The following is a 22,237-nucleotide window of genomic DNA, read 5'->3' as shown; positions in this document are numbered from 1 at the left end:
TCTTATTTGCATGTTGCTGACCCTTTTAGTTGACTTTGAACTGAGGCTTGTCAGACTGTTTTCATTCCAACTAATGCTGAACTGGCATTACAGACCATTCCAATGTCAGCTCAAGACAGAATACACATGAAATGGGTCTTGTCCAGGACAAGATTTTTTTTGAAGTGTTTTGTAGCAGTAAGTAAACTAGGGCAATGTAAAACTTTCTAATAAATGGAAATAAATTGTGGCTATTTTGATTGGCAGGAATTGAAAATGTGCTCTAGTTAGAATAACTTGCCATTTATTTGGGAATAATCAACAAAAAATAACTTTGGTAAGCCCAAGTACTTGACTTGCATTTCTGACACTGTTTTCATAGACTTCACTATTAATTATTTAAACTATTTCAGCCTCTCTGCAATATTAAATATACAGAACCTGTGCAGTCGGCTGAAGTTTAAAATCTCAATGCCCTTTGCTGAAATGCATTCTCGATCCACAAGTAGCCTAATTCAGGAGTGGTTCATCTTTGTCAACCCCACACCCATTCCACTTCTCATAAATTATTTCAAATATGAGTTGGTGTTTGGCAGATTTTCACATGTTTTGTCAATTTAGAATGGCAGACTTGAAGAGCAAGTATCCCATCATGCCTGGAGGGGCTTCCTTGTGCTTGCGTTGGTTACATACGGGAGGGGCAGGTAGTGTTGAGGAAGCAGAGAGTCTGCAGAAGGGCTGAGGAGAATGGTGGCAGATGAAATGCAATGTCAGGAAGCGTATGGTCATGCACATTGGTAGAAGGAATAAAAGTGTGGACTATTTTCTACACGGAGTGAATTCAGAAATCGGAGGAGGACTTGGGACTCCTCATGCAAGATTCCCTAAAAGTTAATTTGCAGTTTGAGTCAGCAGTAAGGAAGGCAAGTGTAATGTTAGGATTCATTTTGAGAGGCCTAGAATATAAAGCAAGGATGTAATGCTGAGGCTTTATAAGGAATCGATCAGACCACATTTAGAGTATTGTGAGCAGTTTTGGGCCCCTTGTCTTAAGGAAAAATGTGTTGGATTCTAACTCAGTTACTTAAGAGTGTGGATGAACAAAGGGACCTTGGGGTTCAAATCCATACATCCCTCAAGGTCGCTGCACAGGTTGATAGGGAAGTTAAGAAGGCCTATGGGATGCTCGGCTTCATTAACGGGGATTGAGTTGACGAGTAGAGAGGTCATGTTGCAACTCTACAAATCTGCACTTACGAGTATTGTGTTCAATTCTGGTCACCTCATTATAGGAAGGATGTGGAAGCTATGGAGAGGGTGCAGAGGAGATTTACCAGGATGTTGCCTGGTTTGGAGAACAAGTCACATGAAGCAAGGTTAGCAGAGCTGGGACTTTTCTCTTTGGAGCATAGAAGAATGAGAGGGGACTTGATAGAGGTCTACAAGATTATGAGAGGCATAGATAGGGTGGATAGTCAGTACCTGTTTCCCAGGGTACCAATAGCAAACACCAGAGGGCATACGTACAAAATTAAGGGAGGGAAGTTTAGGGGAGACATCAGGGGTAAGTTTTTTACACAGAGGGTTGTGAGTGCCTGGAATGACTTGCCAGGGATAGTGGTGGAGGCTAAAACATTAGGAGTATTTAAGAGCCTCTTGGACAGGCACATGGATGAAAGGGGTAGTGTGGGTTTAGTACATTTTTTTAAGGATTATAAGGCACAGCATGGAGGGCTGAAGGGCCTGTACTGTGCTGTAGTGTTCTATGGTTGGCATTGGAGGGTATTCAACGGAGGTTTATGAGTATGATCTGGGAATGATAGGATTAACATTGGAGCAGTGTTTAATGCCTATGGGCCTGTACTCACTAGAATTTAGAAGAATGAGAGGGATCTCATTGAAATCTATCGAATATTGATAGGCCAAGGTAGAGGGGATGTTTCCTAAAGTTGCCGAAGGGCCAGAGGGCACAGTCTCTTAATGATGTCCATTTAGAACAGAGATGAAGAATTTCTTCAACTAAGGGGTGCTGAATCTGTGGAATTACCACAGACTACAGTGGAGTCCAAGTCACTAGTATATTTAAAGTAAATGTTGATAGATTTATAAGGGTGTCAGAGGTTGCAAGGAGAAGGAAAGAGAATGGGGAAATAAACTAGCCATGATGGAATAGCAGAGCAGACTTGATAGGTAATTCCGCTCCCGTGTCTTATGGTCAATGATCTTAATATTTATTGCTTGAAATTTATCTGGTGTGTTACAGAGCTTCTGCCATTAGTGGTCATGTTGCTGCACAAGTTGTTAACTTGATTGCATTCTTTTACTCTTTTGGAAGTTATTATATACTATGGTAACAATATATTTAACAGCCATTACCTCTTCCATATCATTGGATCTAAGCTGTCCCCTATGTAGTTATTATTGTACCCTAAAGGAAGTACATGAAATAAACTGAAATGATGGAGTTTGCTTTCCTCGTGTTTCCCTTTCCCAAACAATTTAAATCTACCTCTTAAGTTAAATAGATTTTGATCTTTTTTTTATTGGCCTGAAGCATAGGTTGGGGAATCGGAACATGAACTTAATATTTCTGCCTACTCAAACCAAACTGAAACAATTTTGAAGTATTTTGTACTCCACACATGTGGGAAGGAATTAATTCAAATGAAGTTGTGGAAGGTGAAATGGAGTTGACTGAAGGAAGGACCATCTTGGTAACGAATGAGTTGCCAAGAACTCTGTGATATTGAGTACAGAAGCTGAAGTTGGGACTAATTAGCTCTGATAAACTAGTTTACAATTATCAGAAATCTCTGAGGCTTGGCTGGGAGGTCTGAACTATATACATGCATATTTTATGTTGTTATATTTTTACTAATATTCTATGTGTTCTTGTATATCTGAGGACTGGGCCTCAAAGCCGAGATGTTGCCTGATGGGCATCAGGGTGGGTCATCAGCTGATATTGCTGGGCTTGGGGGGGGGGGGCCTGGTCTATATATATGCATATTCTGCATTATCTTATTTTACCGATATGCTAAATAGGTTTGTTGTTTGTGCAATGACTGAGCGTCAAGACGCAGAGTGGGTTGGACGGGGGTGAGGGGGATTCGGGACTCTTTAATTCCGTGAATATATTCATGTGTGTGACTGTTGGTAATATGTTTCAGCACCTTGACCCCATAGGGATGCTGTCTCATTTGGCTGTATTCATGAGTATTCCTGTATGGTTGAATGACAATTCAATTTGAATTGACTCGAGTCTGCCTCACTGGGTGGTGGTGTCTGCCCTTCCCTCTGTGCCAAGGAACTGAGATGCCCCCTCTTCCTCGGCACGCTGGTGCTTTAGATGTGTGTGACCTCCTTAAACCTGTTGGGTTTGCTGTAAAATTTATTTAACATTAACATTAATAAAATAAGGTTCCTAGTGTCATCTTCTAGGGCTAAGAGTTTTACTGTATTCAGTTGTTAATCTGTCAACCTCGGGTGTTTGGGGCCAGCCTGGAGAAATGAGCATGTCTTGAAGGATTACTGTCATTTTCAGAGCTGTGCAAGTCACTGCTGCATGAAAGATCGAAGTCATCAGAAAACTGCGATGTGATGGATGGATTCAGGGCTGCCTTTAAAAAGAAAAGCCCCTGCAGCAGAAAGATTAATCTTTCTTCTCTGTTCCATTTTGCAGCTCTGCAAGAAGCATCACTTCGGTATAAACAAAACGGAGAAGATTACCCAGTCCCCAGATGACACCAAGTTTTTGCTGAAGACATTTAGTCAAATCAAGTGTAATGTGGCTGTTCCAATCAAGAAAAAAGTGAGTGGATGCTTCATTGAATCTTCCTTAAAGTGTAAGCTGCTTGGCTCTTTGCATCTGTGCTAACTTAGATATTTCTATCAACAATCTATGTTGGTTAAGGGTTGCTTTATTATTAACCAGAGCTGATATGTACAATAATTAGTAACTTTTCCTTGTAGTAATTCTGTTTCTCTGCTATTATTTTTTGGTTTTTTTCTTCTGTTTCATAGATGTCTGCGAAGAGTAAGAATTTCAGGCTGTATACCGTAGATGTTCCCTGATATTAAATGGAACCATTGAACCATTAATTCCAAGGACCAGAATTCTAATTTGGCCTCTGCGATATCATTAAACTTTATTGAACATCATTATTACAGGAAAGATTCTAGCATGTAAAAAGCAGGCTGATTGGCAGGAGGTAAAGAGTGGGAATTAAGGGTGGCTGTCCCATCACTGAACTGTTCCCACGACCTATGGAGTCACTTTCAAGGACTCTTCATCTTGTGTCCTCAATATTCATTGCTTATTTAGGAGAATGGGCAAAAAAATGACAATGGTGGACAGTGTCTAGAAGTGTATGGTCATGCACTTTGGTAGAAGAAATGAAAGGGTTGAATATTTTCTAAATGGAGAGAAAATACAAAACTCTGAGGATCAAAGGGACTTGGGAGTCCTTGTGCAAGTTTCCCTGAAGGTTAATTTGCAGATTGAGTCTGTGGTGAGGAAGACAAATGCAATATTAGCATTCACTTCAGGAGGTCTAGAATATAAAAGCAGGGATGTAATGTTGAAACTATAAAGCACTGGTGAGGCCTCACTTCAAGTATAGTGGGCAGTTTTGGGCCCCTTATGTGGATGTGCTGAAACTGGAGGTGGTTCAAAGGAGGTTCACAAAAATGATTCTTTTATTCTGAGTTTGTTATTTGTTATTTTTTCATATTATCAATCTGTTAGCTTTGAAAATAATATACTAAGATTTTTTTTTCAAGTTTGTATACACTTTTTTATATTTTTAACGTTTAAATATTGAGATTTAAAAAAAAACAAAATGTCGTTTCTTCTTCTCGAAAGGCTTTAGTGCCTGAAACGTCACATCCGTTTTGATGTGTTTGAAGAAGTTTCAAACTTTCTTTTAAAACACTAATTCAGTATTATTCATTTATGGGTTTTATTATTTTTTTAAATACTTTTGTTTTATATATATATATACTAATTTTATATTTTAGTTTTTGTTATATCAACCCTTCCTTATAATATGGGTGGTTTGTATCTTCTATTCAATTTTTTTCTGTTGGAGTTGTCGTCTTGAGACATGGAGGTAATTTTAGTGTTAGATTGCTTGCTTGCCTCTTTTTGGCTTTTTTCCTGGTGTTTTGAGGGTGGAGGGAGGGGGATTTTTCTTTTTTCTTTTCCTTTTGCTTGCTTTTTGCTTAGTTTCACTTCATGGGCTTATATGAAACTACAAAAATGGTTGCAGTGCCGTGACTTCTGGTTCCTCCTTGAACTTACTTCCCTCTTCCGGATTCATGAGTTCATCTTTTTTTCAAAGTTATGTGTTAATTGTAATAAATATTGTCAATATGGATAGTGTTATTAATTTTGTTTCTTTATGGGACACTTTTAAAGCCTTTATCCATGGGCAGATTATTTCATACTCTGCTGGAGTTAGGAAACAAACTAATTCTAAAATATTAACATTGGTTGATAAAATCAAAGCAATTGATAAGATTTACTCAGTGACTCCGAGCAAAGAACTCTATAAAGAAAGAGTGGAACTCCAAATGGAACATAATTTGTTATTATCCTCTTTGATTGAAAATCAGTTATTTAAATCTAGAACTCAGTTTTATGTGTATGGAGATAAGTCTGGTAAATTATTGGCTAATCAATTGAAAACTGCTTTGGCTAAACGACAGATTACTAGGATTCGTAAACAAGATGGTACTCTAACGATCGACCATAAAGAGATAAATAAAGCCTTTCAAGATTTTTATAATTCCTTATATCAATCAGAATTTGCTGAGGATTCTTCTATAATAAATGAATTTTTAAGGAAATTGAATATTCTAAAATTAACAGTAGAGGATAATGTATTTTTAGATACACCTATCACGGAAACTGAAATAAAAAAGGCTATTTTTTCAATGAATTCCGGTAAAGCTTCTGGTCCAGATGGTTATTCTGCAGAATTTTTAAAATCTTTTTCCTCTATACTTTCTCCTTGGCTTTGTAAAATTTTTAAAGATGCAATAATTATAGGCAAATTGCCACAATCTTTTTATGAAGCTTCTATTTCTTTAATTCTTAAAAAAGATAAAGACCCTATTGAGTGTGCCTATATCCTTGCTGAACACGGATTTTAAGATTTTTAGTAAAATTTTGGCTACTAGATTAGAAAATATATTTCGAATCATTTCTGATCAGAATGGATTTATTAAAAATCGCTATTAATCTTTTAACATTAGAAAATTAATAAATATTATTTACAGTTCCTCACCCAAAATACCAGAATGTGTCATTTCTCTAGATGCTGAAAAAGCATTTGATAGAGTTGAATGGCCATATTTATTTAATACAATGCAGCATTTTAATTTCAGTTCAAAATTTATATCATGGATTAAATTAATATACCATAAACCCTTGGCTTCGGTTTTTACCAATAATCAAAGATCTCCTTTTTTTCAGTTATCCCATGGTACAAGGCAAGGTTGTCCTTTAAGTCCTTTACTATTTGACATCGCTCTAGAACCTTTGGCTATAGCTATTCATGAATCACCTAATATTTTTGGTATTACTCGTGGGGAGGGGACGTATAAGTTATCATTATATGCTGATGATTTGTTACTATACATATCTGACCCTGAAAGATCTATTGCTGCTATTTTGTCTTTGTTTGCTCAGTTTAGTAACTTTTCTGGTTATAAATTGAATTTTAACAAGAGTGAACTATTTCCATTAAATATGCAAGTTTCAATTTATAAACGTTTACCATTTAAGGTTGTTACAGATTATTTTACTTATTTAGGTATTAAAATTACTAAAAAACACAAAGATTTATTTAAAGCTAACTTTTTACCTTTAATTGACCAAATTAAGCAACTTGCTACCAGGTGGTCTCCACTATCTTTGTCATTGGTTGGTAGAATTAATGCTATTAAGATGATGGTATTACCCAAATTCTTATATTTATTTCAAGCATTACCAATTTTTATTCCTAAATCTTTTTTTGATATTATTGACTCCAAAATATCTTCTTATCTTTGGCAGAATAAAAATCCTAGACTAGGCAAAAAATATTTACAGAAGCCTAAGAAGGAAGGTGGTTTGGCTTTGCCAAACTTGAGATTTTATTATTGGGCAGTTAATATACGATATTTAATGTTTTGGACACAAGAACTGACTACAGCTGCCTGCCCACAATGGGTAAATTTGGAATGTACATCTGTACAAGACTTTTCGTTGTTTTCAACCTTAGGATCTTCACTTCCTTTTTCTTTATCTAAATTGAATAAACAATTAACTAATCCTATAGTCAAATACACATTGCGAATCTGGTTTCAATTTCGTAAATTTTTTGGTTTGAATAAGTTTATTCTATCATGTCCTATAGTATCTAATTATTTTTTTCGGCCTTCCTTTATGGATCAAACTTTTTTTTAATGGAAAACAAAAGGTATAACATGTTTTCGTGATTTGTTTTTAGATGATAGCGTTATGTCCTTTGAACAGTTATCTAATAAATATAATTTACCTAAAACTCATTTTTTTAGATATTTGCAAGTTAGAAATTTTTTGTATAATAAGTTACAGTCTTTTCCAAAACTAGGTCCATTGGACATTACGGAAAGAATTTTAGCTCTGAATCCTTGTCAAAAGGGTTTAGTAGCTGTCATTTATAATGTGATTATGAATATACAGCCAGATGTATCAGAAAAAATTAAGAAGGAATGGGAAGAAGAACTTCATTGTCTTATATCCACTGAACAATGGGAGAAAATGTTACTATTAGTTAATTCGTCCTCTATTTGTGCTAAACATGCTCTAATACAATTTAAGGTTGTACATAGAGCTCATATGTCTAAGGATAAACTTGCTCGATTTTATTCTTATGTTAATTCAACCTGTGACAGATGTCATTTTGATGTTGCCTCATTAACCCATATGTTTTGGTCTTGCCCTTGTTTACAAAATTACTGGAAAGATATTTTCAGTATTATTTCAAGAGTTTTGAATATTAATATCCAACCACATCCTTTTACTGCAATATTTGGTTTACCAATGGTGGATAATAGTTGTCTATCCTCTTCATCTCGACGAATGATTGCATTTGTTACACTAATGGCTAGAAGATCTATTCTATTGAATTGGAAAGAAATTAATCCTCCAACTATATTTGTGGTTTTCTCAAACCATTTCTTGTTTGAGCTTAGAAAAAATTAGAAGTGTTGTTTTTGACCCTTCAGTTAAATTTGAAGAAACTTGGAGACCATTTATTCAACATTTTCATATGAGTTGAATTGTCTTTTCCTAAACCTTACTTATATTATCCTTAATTAATTGGATGGAGGTTCGGAGTTATTGGCACTACTGTATATGTACTTACCATTATTCAATGGCCCATGTGGTTAGTGTTTTTTTTTCTTCTCTTTTTTTCTGGGGTCTTTTCTCTTTTTATTTCTTTGTTCATCAATGTTATGAGTATGGGAGGTTATATATTTTTATTATTATATGAATGTCTATTTAAACTATTAATTTTGTACTCTCAAACGCTTTGTGTTCATGTTTTATTTATGTTTAAAATTAATAAAAAGATTTAAAAAGAAAAGAAAAAGTGATTCTAGGATTGCATGGCTTGTCATATGAAGAGCATTTGGTGTCTCTGGGCCTGTATTCACTGGAGTTAAGAAGAATGAGGGGTGACCTCATTGAAACCTATTGAATGCTGAAAGGCCTCAACAGTGTGGATGTGGAAAGGATATCTCCTGTGATGGGAGAATCTAAGACCAGAGGACACAGCCTCAGAATAGAGGGGCGTCCTTTTAGAACAGAGTTGAGGAGGAATTTCTTTAGCTTGAGAGTGGTGAATCTGAGGAATTCTTTGCCACAGGCAGCTATGGAGGCCAAGTCTTTACGTATATTTAAGGTAGAGGTTAGTAGATTTTTGATTGGTCAGGGCATGAAGGAATACAGAAAGAAGGGAGGAGATTGGAGCTGAGAGGAAAATTGGATCAGCCATGATGAAATGTTGGAGGAGACTTAATAGGCCAAATGGACTAATTCTGCTCCTATATCTTATGGTCTTTGATCTTGTTATCCAATGGTAGCTGTGACCGTCACTTATTCCTGCTCTACTACATTATTAGTCTGTTTCATTCAAAAACATCTTGTTGAAGCTGCAGAAATTGAAGTACAGGCAGAAAATGCAGAATACACTCAACTGGTCTGGCAACATCTGTGGAAAGTGAAAATAAATAACGGTTCAGGTCAAGGCCGAAATGCCGTGAAGTTTATTTGTTTATTGAGGTACAGTGCGGTATAGACCCTTCTGTGCCACCCGGCGTCAAACTGATATAATCCTAGCCTCATCACAGGACAACTTACAGTGACCAATTGACCTACTAACTGGTACGTCTTTGGACTGTGGGAGGAAACCAGAGCCCCCAGAGGAAACAAGCACAAACACGCACATGCACAAACTTGCTTACAGAGGATGCCGGAATTGAACTTTGAACTTCAACGCCCTGAGCTGGTGTAGTGTAGCATTAATCGCTATGCCACCGTGGACTGTGAAATTTTAACTCTCTTTCTTTGGGTGCTCCCTGGCCTACTGCCTATTTCCAGCATTTTGTACTGTCTACAGTTGTAAACATCTTGATTACGTTAAAAATGAGCCTTTTTAAACATCATGTTTATTTTCAACTTAGTTTCTCTCTTAATGGTTATAAAAGGTTAAACTTCATTTTAAAGAGTAATTGGATTGAAAATTTTAACTTGTATTTGATAGTTAATAACTATGTCCCGGTATTGACACAGCAGCTGTGAAGCCAGCAATTTATGGCAGCTACCTCCCTGAATACTCAGTGTTACCGGGAAAAATGTGCTGATGGAACCAGAGCTGAAAGGGATTGTTGTAGCATTATAAACAGAAATGTATTTGCTGATTGTGCAAACTCTGAACCTTTCTGCTGCTGTGCATGATAGCGCTGGGAGTTCCAGCCTGTGCTACCGTGTGGGGAACTTGGTGAAAGTTTAGTAAATTTGTTGTGGAGAAGCTGACTGGGATGGCTGCCATCCTGCAGGCCAGAATGAAAGTGTGCGGCCGCTCTGTGAATAGACAATAGACAGTAGGTGCAAGAGTAGGCCATTCGGCCCTTCTAGCCAGCACCACCATTCACTGTGATCATGGCTGATCATCCACAATCAGTACCCCGTTCCTGCCTTCTCCCCATATCCCTTGACTCCGCTATCTTTAAAAGCTCTATCTAACTCTTTCTTGAAAGCATCCAGAGAATTGGCCTCCACTACCTCCTGAGGCAGAGCATTCCATAGATCCACTGCTCTCAGGGTGAAAAAGTTTTTCCTGAACTCCATTCTAAATGGCCTACCTCTTATTCTTAAACTGTGGCCTCTGGTTCTGGACTCAACCCACATCGGGAACATGTTTCCTGCCTCTGGTGTGTCCAATCCCTTAGTAATCTTACATGTTTCAATCAGATCCCCTCTCATCCTTCGAAATTCCAGTGTATACAAGCCCAGTCGCTCCAATCTTTCAACATATGACAGTCCCGCCATCCCGGGAATCAACCTCGTGAACCTATGCTGCACTCCCTCACTAGCATGAATGTCCTTCCTGTATCTGTTCCAACTCCATCTTCAAGCTTGCACTGTAGTTGGCCATATCTCAAATACCCATGAGTCAGAGAGGAAGAAGGAGATGGAGGGCAATGTGACATGTTGTCATGACAACAATATTTCCCTCAATGTCAACAAAGCGTAAGAGCTGGTCATTGACCAGAAAGGGGGTGATGCACATGCTCCTGCCTACATCAGTGGTGTTGGGGTTCCTGGGTGTCAACATTATCAATAGACCTGGCCTGGTCCAGACACCTCTACTTCCTTAAGAAACTTGACGCGTCCTTATTGGGTCTTCACAATTTTGATTGCTGGACCATAGGAAACATGCCTTCTGGATGCATAATGGCAACTGCTCTGCAAGTGTCAGCAGGATGCGTGGAGAGCTGTGGGTGCAGCTGAGCACATCCAGGAACCAGCCTGCCCTCCATGGTTTATACTTCTTGCTGCTTCAGTATCGCAGCCAGCACCACCCACCCCAGTCTTTCTTCTTCCCCCTCCCATATGGCAGAAGATACAAAAACCTGAAAGCACGTACCATCAAGGACAGCTTCTATCCCACTGTTATCAGATTCTTCTCACCTCACCTTGAATGGATAAGATGACTTATCTCCTTTGGTAAGATCTTAGACCGATTAGTTTACCTGCAGTGCACTTCCTCGATAGCTTTTACACTTTATTCTGCATTGTTATTTTTCCTACCCCCTCTCTTCTATTTCTCCACTCTGGCCTCTTAGCTTTTTTCCTCACCTCTCCCTGGTGCCCTCCTTCCCTTTCTCCAATTGTCCTCTCCTTTCCTATTAGGTTTCCTCTTCTCCAGCCCTTTATTTTTCTCACCCACCTGGCTTCACCTATCACCTTCTAGCTAGTCTCCCTTCCCCTCTTCCCCCCCCCCCCCCCCACCTTTTTATTCCGGTGTCATCCCCCTTCTTTTCCAGCCCCGAAGAAGGCTCTTGGCTCAAAACATCGACTGTTTATTAAGATGCTGGCTGGTCTGCTGGGTTCCAGCAGCATTTTGTGTGTGTTGCTCTGGATTTCCAGCATCTGCAGAAATTTCTTGTGTTTAGTATTATTTTTCTCCCTTATTCTAGCTCAATGCACTGAGTAAATATCTGATCATGCTTTCCACTGTATCTTGGTACATGTGACAATCATAAATAATAATAGGCATCTGTTAGACTTGTGAGACCATGGATTTGCGCCTTGGAAGGTTTCCAGGGCACAGGCCTGGGCAGGGTTGTATGGGAAACCGGCAGTTGCCCAAGCTGCAAGCTTCCCCCTCTCCACACCACCAATGTTGTCCAAGGGAAGGGCACTAGGACCCAAGCAGCTTGGCACTGGTGTCGTCGCAGAGCAATGTGTGGTTAAGTGCCTTGCTCAAGGACACAACATGCTGCCTTACCTGAGGCTCAAACCAGCGACCTTCAGATCACTCGACCAACACCTTAACCACTTGTCCATTTGTCAACATAATCATAAACCGATGCTAATAAACACTGGAGTGAGCACTGCCTGTGCCCAGCAGTGGCCTACATTCACTATGTTAGCCGGGATGCCACTCTGAACACTACCTTTCAGCATTGGGTGGCTGCACTGCTCACGTTAGCCCACCCTGTGCTGGTCCTCGAAGACAAACCCTCCATACCAAACCGTGAGGACTGGCGTTTGTTCCAGCTACTTGTCACAGCATTGGTGAGGGCAAAACTGTGTGCAGCCTGACTGGATGCATTTGTAAAGTAAAAGTTCCTCGGAAGTCTTGGCCCAAAGGTGGAAGAGCAGGTAGTTTTGAGGAAATAGTGTGGCTACAGAAGGACTTAAGACAAATTTAGAAGAATAGGCAGAGGTGGCAGATGGAATACAGTGTTGGGAAGTGTAAAGTCATGCACCTCGTTAGGAGAAATGAAAGTGTTGCCTGTTTTCTAAATAGAGAGAAAATTCAAAAATCTGAGATGCAAAGGGCCTTGGGAGTCTTGTGCAGGATTCCTTAAAGGTTAATTTGCCGCTTGAGTCTGTGGTGAGGAAAGCAAATGTGATGTTAGCATTCATTTCAAGAAGACTAGAATATAAAAGCAAGGATGTAATGCTGAGGCTTTATAAAGCACTGGGGTGAGGCCTCACTTGGAATATTTTGAGCAGTTCTGGGTCCCTTAGAAAAGTTGTGCTGAAACTGGAGAGGGTTCAACGGAGGTTTGAAAAAATGATTCCAGGATTGAATGACGTCATATGAAGAGTGGCTCTGGACCTGTATTCGCTGGAATTCGGAAGAATGAGGCGTGACCTAATTGAAACCTGTCAAATGGTGAAAGGTCTTTATGGAATGGATTATGTTTCCTATGATGGGAGAGTCTGGGAGCAGAGGACACAGCCTCAGAATAGAGAAGTGTCCTTTTAGAAAGGAGATGAGGAGGAATTTCTTTAGCCTGAGGGTGGTGAATCTGTGGAATTCTTTACTACAGGCAGCTGTGGAGGCCAAATCTTTATGTATAATTAAGACAGTGATTGATAGGTTCTTGATTGCTCAGGGCATGAAGGGATATGGGGAGAAGGCAGGAGATTGGGACCGAGAGGGGAAATAGATCAGCCACGACGAAATGACAGCACAGACTTGCTGGACCAAATGGCCTAATTCTGCTCCTATAACTTGTAGTCTAATGGAAATGCTGACTGTTTATTCATTTCTGTGGATGCTGCCTGACCTGCTGCGTTCCTCGAGCATTTTGTGTGTGTTGCTCTGAATTTCCAGCACCTGCAGAATCTCTTGTGCTTTCAACGTAAATATCTGAGAGTTGTTTGGACTGGAGAACAAAGGGTGTTAAAACAAATCAGTAACACTAATTGGGTTGTAGGTGTGTTGCGGGATTGAATTCCAGTGCTGAACAAGGGAGTGCAATTGAGATGAATCCTGGACAGATTATTGAACTGTTTTGGTGCTGTGCTTGTCATTTGAGTTGCTGATCTCGGTTTATACTCTGAGCAGAGATCTAATGGCTCCTTTGCAGCAGACAGCTGGAGAGTGATGGAACTTCAGGAAGGGGAGCAGTGCACGTACTCCTGTCTACCTAATGAGGCAGCCGAAACAATTGAACTCCCTTGTGGGTGACCTCAGTGTCTCTTGCCGTCGCTGTCTATCCAACGTCCTGCTGAATATAATTGTGCCTGCTGCTTTGGAGAAAAGCACGTGAAAAGCTAACTGATGGCCTTTGTTAACTGGGTCCTGATGGCATCTCTCTCAAACCAGGCAAGATGTGTTATTTTGTTGGAATGTTAAACAATTCTTTGAGTTTTATTATCTTGAAGAAGTGAAATGGCTTGGGTAACATTGAAAACATTAGGTAACATTAGAGAGATTTCTTTATAAGCATGATAGAAAAGGGTGACGAATACCACATTACAGTGTTCACTCTAAAGTCAGTGTTAATTAATTTACCTCTGCTAATTGTTTATTCTGATTTATTTATCACGTGTACATCGAAACATACAGTGAAGTGTGTCGTTGCATTTCCAATCAACACAATCTAGACGTGCTGGGGTAACCCCGCTGGTGTCACCACATATTCTGGCACCAATGTAGCATGCCCAGAGTGTTCAGTAGAGCATCACGAGGAACAATGACGGCAACTGTACGTGCGCGGGCGGGCGCACACACACACACACACACACACACACACACACACACTCTCTCTCACACTCACACACTCTCTCATACTCACACTCTCTCTCACACTCACACACTCTCTCACACTCACACACACACTCTCTCACACTCACACACTCTCTCATACTCACATACTCTCTCACACTCACATACACTCTCTCTCACACTCACACACTCTCTCACACACTCTCTCACACTCACACTCTCTCACACTCACACACACTCTCACTCACACACTCTCTCACACTCACATACACTCTCTCACTCATACACTGACTCTCTCACACTCGCACTCACACTCACACACACTCTCTCACACTCACACACTCTCACGCTCACACACACACTCTCTCACACTCACACACACTCTCTCTCACACTCACACACTCTCTCACACTCACACTCACACACTCTCTCACACTCACACGCACTCACACTCTCTCTCACTCTCTCTTACTGTCACGCACACACACCTGCAACCCCAGGACAGGCTGCCTCTGGAGTCTTTGGGCCTGGACTCTCAGATCAGGCACGGACTCACAGTTGCAGACTTGCCTTCCAGACATGCAGTTTAAGATGGACCAGAGAGGCATTCTATATGTGCTGTTGGCAAAGCAGCATTGGCCTTGGACCAGCTCGTCTGATGAATGTTAAAAAATAGCCCAGCCAGCAGAAAGGTTCTGTGTCTGAAGTTGCTAATTACTTGTCCCATACCCCTACTGGGGTAGAGGCTGCTGACGGTAGCTCTCCCGAGTCCTCTGTCCTGGACCAGTCTTCCATGTTGTCTCCAGGTGTGCCCTTCCTCTCCCAGGGATGAGATCTATGGAGCTTTTGTTGGTCTTTCTGTGGAACTTTTTTTTTTACAGGATGGAGTTGCTAGTCCCGTGCCCAACCGTCCTCCTTGGGACCATCCATGGCAGAGTCATGCTAGTTACCACAAAATGGAAAAAAAAGGCAAACTTCAGTCTCATGGGGCTAATGTCAATTTCACTTTGGAATTGTTGGTACGGCATTGTGAAGTAATGGCTGAGTTTGATTTGTGGACACCAGCTTTGTTAAAGTAAGAGGCCTTGTACTTTGATAGCCAGATCCAGACCCTTAACTCAACACTGGCACTCGTCAGGGATGTGTACTTGGTCCACTGCTCTACTCTGTCTAGGAGTAGCTCAAATGCCACCTGTAAATTTGCAGAAGTCACAACCATTGTTGGCAGAATCTCAGATGGAAATGAGAGGGCATACAGGAGTGAAATATACCAACTGGTTGAGTGGTGTCGCAGCAACAACTTTGCACTCAATGTCAGTAAGACCAGAGTTGATTGTGGACTTCAGAAAGGATAGGATGAAGGAACACATCCTAATCCTCATAGAGGGATCAGCAGTGGAGAGAGAGAGCAATTTTGAATTTCTGGATGTCAAGATCTCTGAGGACCTACCCTGGCCCCAACATATCAATGCAGCTATAAAGGAGGCAAGACAGTGGCTATATTTCATTAGGAGTTTCAGGAGATTTGGTTTGTCATCTAAGACACTTGAAAACTTCTGCAGATATACAGTGGAAAACATACTGACAGGCTGCATCACTGTCCGGTATGGGGAGACCACTGCACAGGATCGAAAGAAGCTCCAGAAAGTTGTAAATTTAGTCAGCTCAACTTGGGTGCTAGCCTCTGTGGTATCCAAGACATTTTCAAGGAGCGCTGCCTCAGAAAGGCAGTGCCCATTATTAAGGGCCCCCACCACCCAGGGCATGCCCTCTTCTCATTGTTACCATCAGGAAGGAGGTACAGAAGCCTGAAGGGACACACTCAGTGATTCAGGAACAGCTTCTTCCCCTCTGCCATCTGATTCATAAATGGACATTGAACCCATGACACTACCTCACTATTATTTCTGTTTTAGCTCTATTTTTAATTTAACTATTAAAAGCACTTACTGTAATTCTTTTACTTATTTGTTACCCAGTGTTATCATGTATTACATTGTGCTGCTGCTGCTGCTATGGTGACAAATTTCATGACATGTGCCGGTGATGATAAAGCAGGTTCTGTTTCTGAAATTCAGTCCAAATGTGTATCCTCTACTCACATGCAAGGGTTTCCATTCCCTATGATATCAGTTGTCAAGGTATGATGCTGATATATTTTCACAAAAACTGAAGGTAGGGATGTTATTTATGAATTTGTTTCATGTGCCGGGTAATTGGCATGCAGAGGTAAGTCAGTGCAGTTTAAGCACTGACATTGAGCATTTTCAGTATTGAAGTATGCACCAGTGCCTCTTACAAACGTTCAGTGAAATTCAGAAGTGTACAGTAGTTGCACGTATTTCACCATATGAACAGGCACTTTCTCATAATCACTTTGTCCTTTTGCATTCCTCTTCATCAGTTCCCCACTTCTCTCCCAGTGTCAGTATCTGCCATCTCAACTTCGATCATCTCTATTGCATTCTCTCTCTCTCTCTCTCTCTCTCTCTCTCTCTCTCTCCCCCCCCCCCCCTCTCTCTCCCCCTCTCTCTACCTCTACCTCTGTAGCCTTTCCCCACAGGGCAAGTCCATTAACCCTGGAACTAGTCAAGTAAATCCTGTCTTCACCTTAATGTCCTTTCTGAAGGGCAGAATTGGAGCCAGTATTCCAACTGTGGGTCGCAGGTGGAGATTTGTCTCTATCAAAGGAGGTGTAAGACACTGCTTCCCCCCGCTAACCTGGAGGTCACCCTTGGGCAAAGTGGAGCACCTGCTTAGGCCCTCAATCAGGGTCACGTGAAGCATGTGAGAAGGTGGTGGGTGGTCGTATGAACAGTTGGTGCATGTCATAAGGCAGACAATCTCTGAGTCTTGACAATGGCTGGTTTCATCCGAATGTGAAGACACTGCCCAGAAGACTGCACTAGCTAAACATTTCTGTAGAAAAATTTGCCAAGAACAAATATGATCATGGAAGGACCATGATCGCATATGGCACGGCACATAATGATGATCCTAACTGTGGCAAATTCAGTGTTTAGTGATCATTCATCCTGTGATAAATCGTTCATTATACTCACCTCACTTTTTATTCCAGCCCATGATGTTGAAGTATCTTATATAAGGTATTTAAACTACTTTCCCATCAGCTACCTTCAAATGTGTCTGCACATTTACACCTATTCCCTGTTCTACTGCCTTCAAGCTAACTGCTAGTCTGCTTTCCATCATGATAAGATACCCACAGTATGACATCCTATTCACGATGGAAATAAAACTGCATCATAGAATCTAGAGTTTAAAATTTACTTATCAACCATATGCAATTTGAATATACTGAGTGTATATTTTACTGCTCTTCCTCAACAAGCAAAATGTGCGATTGGTTATTCACTTTCCAGGTCAGAGGGAAAGCTGATAGAGCATCCTCTTTAGAGGCAGCGCATGGAGCCCACAAGATCCACTGTAATGCAAGCTGGCATAGACTCTTTGTTGCTTCCACTTGTCACCTCCCATCCTCTCTTGGTATTGCCAGTTGTTCCTCTTCCGCCTGCTTATTAAATTCATCTACATTCACCATGTCGGTCCATGGGTTCCTCTTCTGCCAAGATGAGACCGCCCTGAGGATGGAGGAACAACACCTTCTGTTCCTTCTGGCTGGCCTCCAACCTGATGGCATGAATATCGATATCTCCTTCTGGTTTAAAAGAAAAATTCCCTCTCTCTTCCTTCTTCTTCGATTCCCCACTCTGGCCCCTTATGTCATCTCATCTGCCTATCACCTTCACTTGGGTCCCCTCCTCCTATCCTTTCTCCTATGGTCTACTCTTCTCTCCTATCAGATTCTTTCTTCTCTGGCCTTTTACTTCCCAACCCACCTGTCTTCACCTATCACCTTCTAGCTGTCCTCCTTCCCCTTCTGTCACCTTTATATTCTGTCGTCTTCCCCCTTCCTTTCCAGTCCTGGAGAAGGGACTGGCTCGAAATGTCGACTACTTACTCTTGCATAGATGCTGACTTTCTGAGTTCCTCCAGCATTTTGTGTGTGTGTTGATTTGGATTTCCAGCATTTGCAGACTTTCTTGTGTCTATCAGTTCAAGTTTATTGTCATCTGACTACATACATAGAAGATAGAAAATCTACAGCACATTATAGCCCACAATATTGTGCCAACCATGTCACCTACTCTAGAAGTTGCCTAGAATTTCCCTACCATGTAGCCCTCTATTTTTCTAAGCTGCATGTACCTATCTAAGAGTCTCTTAAAAGATCCTATTGTATCTGTCTCCACCACCTTCGCTGGCAGTGCATTCCACGCACCCACCACTTTCCCCTGCCTGCCCTGTACAGTACTATGCAAAAGTCTTAAGCTTATATAAGCTGCAGAGGGTTGTAAATCTAGTTGGCTCCATCTTGGGTACTTGCCTACAAAGTACCCAGGGCATTTCAAGAAGTGGTGTCTCAGAAAGGCAGCGTCCGTTATTAAGGACCTCCAGCACCCAGGGTATGCCCTTTTCTCACTGTTACCATCAGGTAGGAGGTACAGGAGCCTGAAGGCACACACTCAGGAACAGCTTCTTCCTTTCTGCCATCTGATTCCTAAATGGACATTGATCCAGCGAATGCTACCTCACTTTCTTGACATACGTTATTTCTGTTTTTGCACAATTTTTAATCTATTCAGTATACATATACTGTAATTGTTATTTTGTTTATTTTTACTTTTTTTCTCCTATGTTATGTATTGCATTGAACTACTGCTGTTAAGTTAACAAATTTCACGACACATGCCAGTGATAATAAACCTGATTCTGATAGTTATCTATAGCTAAGATTTTTGCACAGAACTGTATGGGGGGAGGGGGTGGAGTGTAGGGCTTTGAGGGGGGTTATCACTGATACTATCAAGTGCACTCCTGTATCGGTTTCAAGTGCACTGTATTTTTTCATATTTGATGGCTTGGTGACATTGGAGGCTGTAACACCTTGCTTTTTTTAACTTAGAGTTTCTGTCTTCTAAAAGAGAAATTCCCTCCTCTCTCTTTTCTACTTTTAATTGGAACCTTTCATTAGCAGTCAACTATATTATTTTGTTGGAAAGCAACCTGTTAGATGTGTGTGCTGGCAAACAGTGTGGAATATGAGCTGAGCTTTGGCTACTCAGACACAACTGCAGGTGAGCTCAAACCTGTTGACAGTAAATATTTGCTGGATGTGGCAGAACCACAAACTATTCCAGCTGCTTACCATCTGGGAAATGGTACCGCAGCATAAAAGCCAGGACCAACAGATTCTGGGACAGCTTCTTCCACCAGGCCATCAGACTGCTTAATTCATGCTGATACAATTGTATTTCCATGTTGTATTGACTGTCCTGTTGTACATACTATTTATTATAAATTACTATAAATTGCACATTTAGATGGAGAAGTAACAAGATTTTTACTCATATGAAGGATATAAGTAAAAAATTCAGTTCAATTTAATAAGTACAGTGGATTCCAGTTAACTGGGACACATTGGGACAAGTTCATTTTGGCCCAATTATGTGGCTGCCTCAATTAGCTGAAGTTTCTTTGAAATATTTAACAAAGTATAAGAAAGATAAACTACCATTAACCGAGTAACAATTTCTGTATTTAAACGACATATGGAAGAAATTAGAACACTGCCAATGTCACCATGGTACTGTACTATAAAACTGTATTAGTTCTGAATAGTTATCGACGGAGAAATTCATTCAGTGTACTCTGCCATGTTCTTTTGATTGACAGTAAATGAACAAAATCTATGTAACCACCTAGTGTAGATAATGGACTGCCTTCAGATAGCATTTTTGATGATTGCAATTCCAAATCTTCATTTTCATTGTAACATTCAAGATGATTGTCAGTACCTTCAAATTCTTCATAGTTTCTATGAGATTTACAGGAAGGTGCTGTTTCCTGCTTGGCATTAGGTCAGCTGCACCTCCAACAGAGTCCTTTGGTCAGCATCCAGGGACCACCACTCATTGATGTTTCACTCCCTTAGCCCTGGTACATCTCCTGGTGGTGGAGCAGTGACAGGAATGTCTCCCTGCCACCACCCTGCGGCTTTCAATGGAGCTAGTCGGCCCCCCCAATTTCTGTCCTTACTCCTCAGCCACAGCCAAAAGCTGCCCTTTTCTCCCTCTTCAGCCACCTCTGGCGAACCTCCTGAGCCTCGCTCCAGTCACTGCCATATCATGGAGTGACTTCATCAGAGTGCTTTCAAAACCCTGGCATCCCACCTTCACAGGGTAGATGGCAGCCCACAAGTCAAGCTTCCGTACACTCAGCTGCCAGGCCGGAGTACTTCAGCCTCTTCCGCTCATGGGCAGCCTCCACTCCTTCCTCCCCGGGATGGTTAACTCAATGAGGAGGACTGTCTCGGCGGCCATGGACCACAGAACTACGTCTGCTGGAGAGATGTGGTGGTGATTTCTTTGGGGAAATTGCAACTGACTGCCGAGATTTGCCTTCATGTTCCACTCCTTGCCTGTGGAGAGGAGTCCGAAGGGAGCTCTTGGGTGGGTGCATCAGCGATCTTACCAGCCTTAACAAATAGGGTGAGTTGTTGTCCCACTGGGGAAAGGCTGTTTCTCGCATCCTGCCTCCAAGTCTCCGGGATCTCCACCAGCTTCTTTAGGATCTGGTAGTGCCACCATCTGTAGTGCCCTTGGCACAGCGTGATCTTGCAACCTGTGGCGGAGGCTGGCTTTGGTAGCTATCACACAGGGGGTAGCTATCCTCACTGGTGAAGATTTCGGAGGCAGGGCAACGTGTCATTGGATGCCCTGATGAGGGTGCTCAGTCTGGCTTGGGAGACCTTCCACAGGTCTGACCAGCTGAATGATCTGTGATGGTGCTCTTCCACGTTGTTTATCTTCCCTGACAGCCGTGTGCCGCTGCCTTCACCCCCTCCTCCTCCTCAACTACCATTGCTATCCTCTCTTTCCTCGTGGCTTTGGACCAGAAATGTGTTGCCTTCCCCCAGTCAAGTCCTGTACGTCCAGCCTGGACTCTCCCGACAAACTCTTTTTGCTGCACCCTGCTGATGGCTTGGTCTCCTTCAGCAAGAGCTCTCCATTTATGGCCAGTATGGATTGAGGCATTGCCAGCCCTCACCAGTGTGTCAGTGGACTCCCTCAGCTCAACAACCAGTCGGATTTTCTCCTGTTTGTACCCCAGGCGGATATATCTCAGTACACAAAAATACAACTGCAGATGCTGTGGATCAAGGAATACGTACACGACGCTGGAAGAACTCAGCAGGTCAGGCAGCGTCCGTGAGAAAAGAGTAGCCAACGTTTCGGGTTGAGACCCTTCATCAGGAATGAGGGGGAAGAGAGGGCTGAAGCCCAGTAATAGAGATGGGGGAGGGGGTAGGGCTAGAGGCGCCAGGTGGAGAACCAATCAGAGGAAGGATAAAGGGGGGAGGGGGATAAGAATGAAAGAACTGTAGAGATAAAGGAGCAGAAAATTGAAAGGGGAGAGAGGCAGAGAGGGACCTGGGATAGGGGAAGGGGGAAGGGGAGGGAATTACTGGAAATTGGAGAATTCAATGTTCATACCACCAGGCTGGAGGCTACCCAGACGGTAGATGAGGTGTTGCTCCTCCAATCTGAGTTTGGCCTCATCATGGCAGTAGAGGAGGCCATGTACGGACATATCTAGATGGGAATGAGAGGCAGAGTTGAAGTGGGTGGCAACCGGGAGATCCTGTCTATTGCGACGGACGGAGCGTAGGTGCTCGACGAAGCGGTCCCCCAATCTGCGTCAGGTCTCGCCGATGTAGAGGAGGCCGCACCGGTAGCACCGGATGCAATAGACGACTCCAGCAGACTCTCAGGTGAAATGTTGCCTCACCTGGAAGGACTGTCTGAGGCCCGGAATGGTGGTAAGGGGGGAGGTGTGGGGACAGGTGTAGCATTTGCGCTTGCAGGGATAAGTGCCAGGTGGGAGTTCTG

General features: G+C 41.8%; 1 protein-coding gene across 1 annotated transcript in view; it reads left to right on the top strand.

Moving 5' to 3' along the window:
* The window catches only part of inpp5f (inositol polyphosphate-5-phosphatase F), a 249,684-nt gene that overhangs the window by 148,460 nt on the left and 78,987 nt on the right, over positions 1 to 22,237 (top strand). The window contains exon 4 of the mRNA XM_059947816.1: positions 3,662 to 3,790. Coding sequence (XP_059803799.1) covers positions 3,662 to 3,790 — 129 coding nt within the window. The remainder of the gene's footprint in view (positions 1 to 3,661; positions 3,791 to 22,237) is intronic.

The sequence above is a fragment of the Hypanus sabinus genome, chromosome 22 (genome assembly GCF_030144855.1).
Source record: "Hypanus sabinus isolate sHypSab1 chromosome 22, sHypSab1.hap1, whole genome shotgun sequence".
NCBI lineage: Eukaryota > Metazoa > Chordata > Chondrichthyes > Myliobatiformes > Dasyatidae > Hypanus > Hypanus sabinus.
The sequence above is the reverse complement of the archived record's forward strand: the minus strand, read 5'-3'. Positions and strand labels throughout refer to the sequence as shown.